The 10,208-nt window shown below is 31.7% G+C and overlaps 1 protein-coding gene across 1 annotated transcript in view; it reads right to left on the bottom strand.

The window, feature by feature from the left end:
• Positions 1–10,208, bottom strand: part of LOC106679289 (cholecystokinin receptor type A) — a 20,425-nt gene continuing 10,217 nt past the window's right edge. Inside the window, exons 3-6 of the mRNA XM_067049204.1 lie at positions 5,128–5,250; positions 3,565–3,797; positions 1,387–1,517; positions 1–35 (exon numbers count right to left, since the gene is read on the bottom strand). Coding sequence (XP_066905305.1) covers positions 1–35; positions 1,387–1,517; positions 3,565–3,797; positions 5,128–5,250 — 522 coding nt within the window. The remainder of the gene's footprint in view (positions 36–1,386; positions 1,518–3,564; positions 3,798–5,127; positions 5,251–10,208) is intronic.

The following is a 10,208-nucleotide window of genomic DNA, read 5'->3' on the forward strand; positions in this document are numbered from 1 at the left end:
CTAAACACGCTCATCCCGTTCTAGAACAACGACTTCTGTAAAAAATAAAAGATGAGAAACAAATATAATCTTAAAATTTGTTAATATTTGTTGAGCATGCAGACCAAAGTAGTAGCTTCATACAGTAAAACTTTAGCAAATTAAAAAAGTTTTCCAAGTTCAGTTTTTGATAAAAGGATTATTTTCCAAATTCGGTGCTACCTCAGTAACAGAGATCATAATCGTAAATCATAAATATTCATCTACTTTTAACACTAACTATGATTGCCACCACAGTATCGTATGGGAGCACATATAAAGATAATCTATCGTCAAGTGAGGTCACTTTTCTAGCTTGCATTTGGAATGGAAGTAGTTCTAGCACCTCCCTTTCACCTTGGATTGTTCTGAACCGTGTTTAATACAGTCCTAGCTTCTACCAACAATGGCCATTCTGGATTCTACTACTTTTGAGAATCTTTAAACTCCTTCAAATTTTTTATATTATTGAATATATTCTTTTAAGTATAAAAAGTTATTTCTATATTCTTTAATTTTACACATTTTCAATAACATTTTTTACTTGTTCAAAAAGTTTTTTGTTTACATTTTTTTTTTATTTTTATTATTTAATTTTTGTTAAAACCTGATTTACTATAAAGTTAGTCAGAAAACTTAATTATTTTACTCAGTGTTGTTTTATTGAAACCCTACAGTAAACTTTTAACAAATAACTTGGTATAAATATTTGATTTTTTTTTTTTTAATAATCATTATAACACCTTAGTTTTGATAAGTAGAATTTTCAATTGGTAGGGCACTGATGTTTGTGAAATTAATAAACAAGCTTCTTTTAGATCAGAGGTTTCCAACCGATAGAGGTTTGTGGCCCAGTAAACAAGAAATGAAACTATGCTCGGCTTATCCCTACTCCTGATTTGGGACAAAGGGTGATTCCTCTTTGAAAATATTTCATAATTAGGCCATTTAAAAGTGAATTCGTAGGCACTTCAATAATGAATTGTAGTGGATTATATAATATTGTAAAATTTAAGATTTATTTTAAAGTAACTAAAAGGAATTTTAATAGTTTTTTACTTATTCTCAGATCTAAAATATAGTTTTGAAGATGACAAGGCTAAATAAAAAGATTGAATATAAGGTAGATATGAGAATTTTTATTTAAATTATTTATAGACTCTTAATCTTAGAATGGGTTTTCTAGGCAATCAGAACACTTAACACCATCATGACCCACAATCTTGACTGACCCAGGTGGGATTCAAACCCACAACCTTCTAAACTAAGCCCTCTGGGATCCTCGCCCCAGCCTGCTTAGCTATAAGGTCCTGTAATAAGGAAGTGAAACAAAAATAAATAATTTTCTTTATCAATTGTTGAACCTACCGGAGCGAGAAGCACGGCCGACATAAATTGTAGAATCGTTGCCAGAGAGGTCCGAGTTACCCTGACCCACTACAATGTCCAGCTTTGGATCTAAGGTGTTGTGGCTCTTCCCTATGCAGGTTCTGCACAGCCTAATAAACATAATTTCACTGTGAGATAAATCATAAAATTAGTACACAAGATTAGTACTAGAAATACTGTTATAAATAAAAAATAAAATAACAAATCAATTTAAATTTCAGCACCAAGTTCTATAATGTTTATGTATGTTGAAAGCAATATTTTTTATAAAAAGATAGGATCTATAAAAATAAACAAAATACTATAATTGAATAAATAAATAAAATAAATACATAACATAAAACATTAAAGCCTAATTTTTATTTTCGGTATTATTATTTTGAGTTATTGTTATTCGGGATTCCTCCCTGAATAAATAAAAAAAATTATTATTATTATTACACGTCAAATTTTCTCATTTTTCTCTGGGGACATGGTCCAACCACCAGCAGATATGAATTTAATCAAACATTTAAAAACTTCTGCACGATTCTTGATTTATCCAAGAGAACCACTTGTTGAGCCTCTCTGAAAAGGTGAATTGGCAATTCTATTCCATCTGATCCTGCCACTGTTGACTTCATCAATATGATAATTGTATTATAGTTACACCTACAATTCTAGATGGTACAGCTCTTTTTTGTTTGGCTACCAATTCCTGATACTTGCGAAGCTTCTCACCCACAGTTGAGCTAATGTTGTTATTTAGAATATCAATATCTATAATATTAGCTTTCCTTTTTTTCCTGTTTATGAGGAGTATGTTTGGTTTTTTATGGTGCACTATGTGGTCAGTGATAGTGGACTCACCCCAATACAGCTTAATGGAATGAGGATAATACGACGTCCTTACATCCAATAGATTAAATTTATCATTATTATTAGGGCTATGTAACATTTTACCATCAGCTTTTTGATACATTTTTACCTAAGAATACATTCATAGAAATTCTGACATACTATGATACTTACATCTAGATACAGTTATTTGAAAAGCTATTTTGATTAGACTACATTATATTTATCCAACAGCAATTAAAAAAAAAAAAAGGAAAAGGGCCTATACATTTTTTTATATGTATAAATATTTATTGTTGAATTAATATATTTTATTATTTTTCATATTTGGTTTCCTTTTTGAACAACCTCAAGAGAAAGAAACACTGTTAATGCTCTTGATAATTAATGTAGAAATATTTTAAATACTATATCACAAAATTATACTTTTACGCTTTTTCCAACCATACCCTTAGTTGATGCATATCAAAATTATAAATTAGCGGAAACTAAAATCAATTGATTCAAACATATTCTCAGATATTTTCCGATAAGCCTGTAGGCGACACAACCCTTGAGCGATCGGAATAACTACCACCTTTATCGCTGCCATAACAGACAGCACCACTCATGATGCTTAGGAAGATTGTATTATATTAATTTGTTAATTAAATTGTAACAATAGTATTTCAATAAATAAACGCAAACAAAAGTATATACTGATACACAGTAAAGTAATTCATAACAGGCCCTTTGCATTCTTAACAGAATCATTATCCCAGATTTAAACTCTTTGATAACTTGTGGGAAATAGCAAATAGCCACATTAGATCCGTATATACTTGTAATATTTTTTTTGATATTATCTGATGTTCTTATTTCACACTAATTTCTATCAGTTACCTCCTCTAACCTATACCTTTTCTTCCTTTCATGAGGTTTCATAACAGCTAGTTCCTGTAGGACTTGCCATCCCCTTCACAACTATAAGGTAGTTGCTCTTGGAGTAGAGTCTTTCTTCCTGCAAGGACCTACAGCTCTAGTTCATATAGGGCTTACCATCCCCATACCCTAAACTAGTTCCCTATGGAGTGAAGTTTCCATCCTGTGAGTATTTACGACTAGTACCAGTAGAACCCATCATGTCAATTCATCTCCTTTCAAGCTACCCTTAGCCTCTGAACATGCATTGCCAAGGCCTTCTGATATAAAGTGCCTCACCTCTCTTGTAGGCTTGTACCAAGGGCCTAATATAAAGAGTCATCTCGATAGCCCACTTGTGCATTATACTAAAAATATATGTCAATAATAATTTATAAATGAATCAATGTTTCTTCTTACCTTGTCTGGAATAGTGAAATGAATGCCATCCTGAATTTATGGTTCATGAAGCAGTATGTAATTGGATTACAACATGAACTGATATAGGACAGCAAATGGACGAGGGAAACTCCTGTGCTTCCGATATATCTGTAAACCATCTCAGGGCTGAAGAGATACCATGTGTTGAGGACATGAATAGGAGCCCAGCACACAAAGAATTCGGCAACTACCACGAAAAGCATTCTGATCACCTGAAAAAACCAATTAAATAAAGATTAATGAAATAAAAAGGATTTTCATTGCACTCACAAAAAGAGCTAATATTTTGTTTCTATTTCAGCTTAAATAGAAAAAAAAGTTCAAAAAACTTTTTTTTTCAAAAGGACCCTTTAGATTCCTAACACAGGTTAGTATTTTCACTAAAGTATAGTGCAGAAACTTCATAGAATAAATGTTAAAACCCCAAAATATCAAAGCCAAAGCAATAACAAAACATAATGTACAAAATAATCATAATGTTTATTTTGATTAAGTGGAAATTTTTAATATAGTCTAATAAAGATTTATATAGCCAAAACCACTGCATATGGAACCAGTGAAAATAACTAAGAAAACAAAGAAAAAAGTGATAAATTTCATAACGAACATAAAAGGTATATGATAATATTATATTGATATAACAAATAAAATGAAAAGTCCAATAATCAATTTGGCTAAAACAAATAGGAGTGGTATCAAATCCAAAAATTTTTCACTAAATTCATTACTCTTCTTACACACATATCTCACTGCTTAAAATACAGTTTAAGGCTACAGTTCAGTATCAGAGAGACTTGTTGCCTTTCTTTTGAACTTTAAAACATTTTTGACACAGATCTGTTAAAGTTTCTTCAAAAAATTTAAATTTTCATGTAAATCCAAGGCCTTTTAATAGAGTTGTACCAATAATTTTAAGTTAACAATAAAAAAAAAAATTGTTGCACTAAACAAAATAAAAAAAAGTAGTGATACAACTTCACCACATTGAGTGAACTTATACTAATAACAACTTGATAATAGAAATCATCGAGAGAGATATAGTAATGAAACCACACTGATAATACATCTATAGGTCATTACAAATATGTATATATATTTTTTTTAGTGCATAAAATAATTCTTCATACCACAAGAACCAAACTTTTTTTGCATTTATAAAACAGTGAATTGTTAAAAGCAATTAAGAGAGTTAAAAATATTGTATTAGATAAATGATATGATAATATATAAGGTGGTAACATTTATCAGTCAGTAACAACATAGGACCTCTGTGGTAAATTGGAAAACACTTTAATAACATGCAAATAATGATTACTGATTTTCTGAATTCCATATTGAATGAAATATTGGTCTATTCTCATCCCACTTGGCATGATTTCACTCCATTTTACAGCATTATTTTATTTATAATAAGGAATCGTACAATATTTATGGTTCAGTAATTTGTAGATGAGGTGTGAATGCAGATACATATTTTGTATTAAAATTATATACTTCCTTAATAATAATATTAATATTAAGTTTATTTTTCTCATCAGTTACCTTCTTCTTAGCTTCTATACTCTTGTCCATATAGTTGGATCGTATAGCCTGCCTAGTGAACTTGGGAATGCTGTCATCCGTTTGAACAAGAGGAAGTCTCACAGTTTCTTCTGGAGCTTTCACCTGAAAATATACCAGCTTTTTAGTATATCAACACACTTTAACATTGGAATATGGAAAACCACCTCTGGGAGGCTGCAGGTCTCAGCAAAAGATGATGAAGGCCACTATTTAAAACAAATTTCAACAAAAAACACTATAATCGATGGATCCGAATTATAGGAAAAGGGATATATGGATGAAATATGCTCACTATATGTAGTTTTCGTACCTTGCCAAGATCTGCATTGTTGTTTTTAATTTTGGGGTCAATACCAGTATAGTCACTTCGCTAATATTTCCTCATTTTGATTATTGCTGTACAGTATATGGGGGAGTCTCTGGGGATCTTGAGGCGAAATTAAAATGTTTGATAAATTGCTGTGTACGATTCATCTTTGGGATACCTAGGACGCCTCTGTTTCCCGTTTTTATGCGGAGTTGAAGTGGCTTTATCCTTCCTGACATCGTAAGTATTTCCTGGCATCTTTCATCTTCCAAGTCATCCAATCCCGCCGTCCTTCATACATCTCCAAGCTCCTTCAATTCAAATCCTCTAATCGTTCCCGCAAAACCCGTTCCTGGTCTTCAGATTTATACACAAGAGCCCACCGAACCGCTGCTTTCGATAAATCTTTCATTATCCGAGCCTCATCCTTATGGAACTCCATCCCTTCCAACATCCGCCTCTCCAATACCCTCCTGACCTTTAAATCTCACCTTTTCAATCATTTCTTATCCATTCAGACCACATAAAATTGGAAATTAATACAATTGTAAATATGTATGTTAACTATTATATCATTCTTAATTATTTTTACATTGTTTTCTTTTCTATTTTTTATTTATTTATCTATTTTTTTTATTGTTCAACTGATAAAAGTGAGAAAGTAACCTATAATTATTTTTTATAATGACTGTTTATATTTCATTGTATTTTTTTGTTTAAGTATCTCTGATGCTCCTCAGCCCTCATCTATTGATTTCTCTGTATTATTCTAAACGGACTCGTCCCAGAATAAATAAAATATTATTATTATTACCATTATTGCTATTACCAGGGTTTCTGTGGTGCAGCAACAGGCTATACATAGGTCTATAACGGATCCCTTTATAAACCAATCGTAATATCATTGCCTTTCCTATCTATGTAAGTTAAAACTCATAGGTTCAAGAACAGTAAAAATTCATGAATTAGGACCTTTTTTCTCTCTCTCTGAAGCAGACTGTCTGTAGCAAACCTCTGGATGGCTGTTTGATACCATTGAGAAGCACAATACCATTCCTGATTAAGGTAGATAGGGTAGATTCATCACACTATGGTTGGTTTGTATGAGTTGCCACAGGATGGTTGATGGGTCTGAATACTGAGCAGGAGGTAATTGTCTCAGGACTTTATGTGTCAGGAAACCACAAATTTTGTGTTTGAAAATAGATTTCTTTGTAGAAGTTATTATTTTTTTTTTTCTATTATAACATTTTTTTCATTAAGTCAGCAATCGTCCAGCAAAACTCCACGTCGAATCCTGACCTCACCACTGCACCAGCCTCCAAAAATTGTTTCAATCTTGTGCTGCTGTAGTTCAGTGTGCTGCTGCCATGCAGTTCCTCAAAGCTAACATCTGACATTATCAGCCACACCATCACTTCATCAAATAAAGGTCTTCCTCTGAGTCTTGTTCTGTCAAGTACCACGTTCACTATTTCATTTTGGCGGTCCACCTCGTAATGTTGTTGATGTTGATTGTTACTTAAAGGTGTAAAACCCTCTGGTCATCAACACCTATGGCATGATAAAAGTAAAAAAAAAAAAATGATAAAAATAAAAAAAATAAAAAAATCGAAGAGGAGTTTAACTTAGAAAGAAGGCGATGTTCTTTTAAAAATTGAAACACTAATGTCATTTTAGCTTCCTCATCAGTGGGAGCTTCTGATAAATTTGGGGTCAGTCCTATCCTGTTTATAATTGGCAAATAGTGAGTTCATTCTTCAAAAATATGTCTAATCGTGAGAATGAACTGATAATATTTGCACGTAGGAGGCGGCAGTTTTCTGATCAGGAGAGAGTGCGTGAGGAGAGTATGACCTATTCTCAAGCGGGTTAGAGCAACTTTCTCCCTGCGGCTGTTGAGGTAGGATGTTGACCATGGTTTTACCGATCGTTTTACCTCGCAATGTACTTGACCCATCTCAATGTGATAAAGTTCATGGATTGGACTACGTCTTGTTTCTTGTATAGGTTTTTGAGCTGCTGGTTTTTCGGTGTAGACCTGGACTGCCTTGGAAGTTCCGAAGATTTTATTCAAAATCTTCCTCAAAACACCATTCAATCCTGCTCACTAGTTTTGGAGGTAAAGGAGTGTTACAATTAGTAAAATACAAATTAATGTTATTCTACTGAGACAAGGACTCCTAGACGGAAAATAGATCACAATAACAACCTTTAGCATGATTAGTAATTAGCAAGATAGACAAACTCGGACCTTTTGTCAGTCTTACATTTTTCAATTTATATATACACCTTAGGCAAGAAAATAAGTATTCTTTGTTTGATAGAACTTCGGGTATAAATTTAAATATAAAAAAACAAAACATTAATTAAATGTTTTGGTAATGACAGTGTATGAGGTAGGTTAACATGATCTTTCAGAAGGCCTAGATACTGTGTATACCTTCACATAACAAGTGTTACAAAGTACAAGTACAAGTATTATAAAAAGTAAGAACAAACAACACAAGAAAACCTAAGAGAACGTCACTTAAAGAAGAGTAAATTTGCTAAAATATGAGCCCTAATAGAGTTATTTACATAATATAGTTTTCGAGATATAGCTTTTTTAAAAGCAACATTTCATAAAAATGTTGTATGGGACGTACTAAAAGATCAGTAGTTAGTGAATATATTTTAAGCGAGTAAATAATATTCCTACGAAGGTAAAGGTCAGAAACTTCTTTATTGTCCATTAAACTAGCTTTAATTTGAGTGCCAACAGACATCTGTACGTCACATAGTTCCTGAGATATAGATTTCTCAAAATAAATTAACTAACTACTAATCTTTCAGTAGATTTTATAAGAAATGTTGCTTTTTAAAAAGCTTTATCTCGAGAACTACTGGACGTAAATAGCTCTTTTAGGGCTAATATTTCAGCAAATTTACTCTTCTTTAAATAATGTTCTCTTAGACTTTCTTGCGTTGTTGGTACTTTTTAAGATATAGAGCTCCGAATGAAAAATTAAGATTTTGAAACAGCTGCCATTTTGTTTTCCCCCTACCTATATTTGGCAGACTCATCAATTTTTACTAGTAATTATACCTAGTTTTCATTAAAGTAATCAAAAATTAGGATGTGATAACTGCCTATTTTTCTTCCCGGCTCTTGTACTAGAAGCAGAGCAGAAATTTACATGATTCTTAGAAGATATCAAGAGGTCACATTCCTCTTCATGGTCGTAGTGGAAAGTCTATCCGGAAGTTATTATGTAAGACAGCGCATAGCCACTTTTTTGTAATGTGTTGTCTTAGTTTTTATGTTTGTTAATAGATATTTTAGAATCAATTAATTATTATCGTATAATTTTAAGAACTATTTTTAGTTTTACTATCTGTTCTTATTAAATATATTGTTGGAGGAAGTATAACAATCGAGAAAACTCTGGAATCTAAGTTCTAAATTAGAGATGCCCTACTGAAGGTACTGATGCCAAATTAGAGGGAGGGAGGAAAAAAAGAGTAATTTTTTTGTAAAGGAATAGTCACACATCCAAGTACTGATAACGTACAACGTTGCTTAACATTGGTTACAAATAGCGAGCGACTTCGAGCCCATTCGTTCATCCCGACTCCACATACCAAATGACAAAAGAGAACCACAATGCGGGTATTTATATTTTATAAAGATCCAAAACTTTAAACATCTCTTTTAAATATAATTGGATATTTTCACAAGCCAAATATAAAAAATAGCCAGTATACTGGAAACTACAAAAAGAATCAATAAACAACTTCACAAAATAAATGGCTCATAAAATTCCATTCCCAGGTACCGGCATTTAAAGAAGTAGTTATTTAAAACTTGGGAAACCCAACATCAACCCGAAGACTGAAGCCCAGGCTGCTGCAGGACAGCCTGTTATAAATTCTGTATTTATCTGTTTCTATTATTGTCATTACTTCTATTTTTTTTTCAATTTAACTTTTTTTATCCCATAAGAAGGATGTTATTTATTTTATTAAATTAATAAATGTCATTGTTTTTGTTATTAACTGTTTTTTTCTCTCTTCTTAAGAATTATTGTTTTTATCAATTTAATAGAAAAACAGTCAACATGAGATGAGATTTATCTATGATTGAATTCAATGTGAAGAATGAGGTAGAACCATGATCTGTGCCTTTATTGGTATCTATTACAGAGAGGAATATCCACTATATGGAATGTCCTTTGTGTCTGAACTGTATCCATAATGAACGGTCAATTAGAACTGATTTCATTATATTGTTTTCCCTATGTATATATATATATATGCATTATATACTATAATATACATATGGATAATTATTATTATTTTTTTTAAATAAGCATACTACACAATGGAAATATTTAGGGGATATATAAGAAGATGGTCAGGTGTGCGGTCGAAAGAGAAACAAAAATAGTTTACAACTATTTATTTTCCGACGTTTCGCCCCACTTTGCAGGGCTTCATCAGGGCTAAAAAGATACAAAATGATACAATGATAAGAATAAAAATACAAAGATAAGGTACAATGATAAGAATAAAACCAAGTAACAATGGCAAGAGTAAAAATTTTCTTTATAAAAATACGTAAAATATAAAGCTAAAAAAGTACAGTAGATGCACATAAAACAAAAAAAATACGGGGAAGAAAAAAAAAAAAAAATAAATAATAATAATGATATAAAATGATAATAAATGAGCAAAGAACATGTCAGGACAATCTACCTGTTCAAAGAAATCG

The sequence above is a fragment of the Halyomorpha halys genome, unplaced genomic scaffold (genome assembly GCF_000696795.3).
Source record: "Halyomorpha halys isolate HHAL.00 unplaced genomic scaffold, Hhal_1.1 Scaffold193.1, whole genome shotgun sequence".
Lineage (NCBI taxonomy): Eukaryota > Metazoa > Arthropoda > Insecta > Hemiptera > Pentatomidae > Halyomorpha > Halyomorpha halys.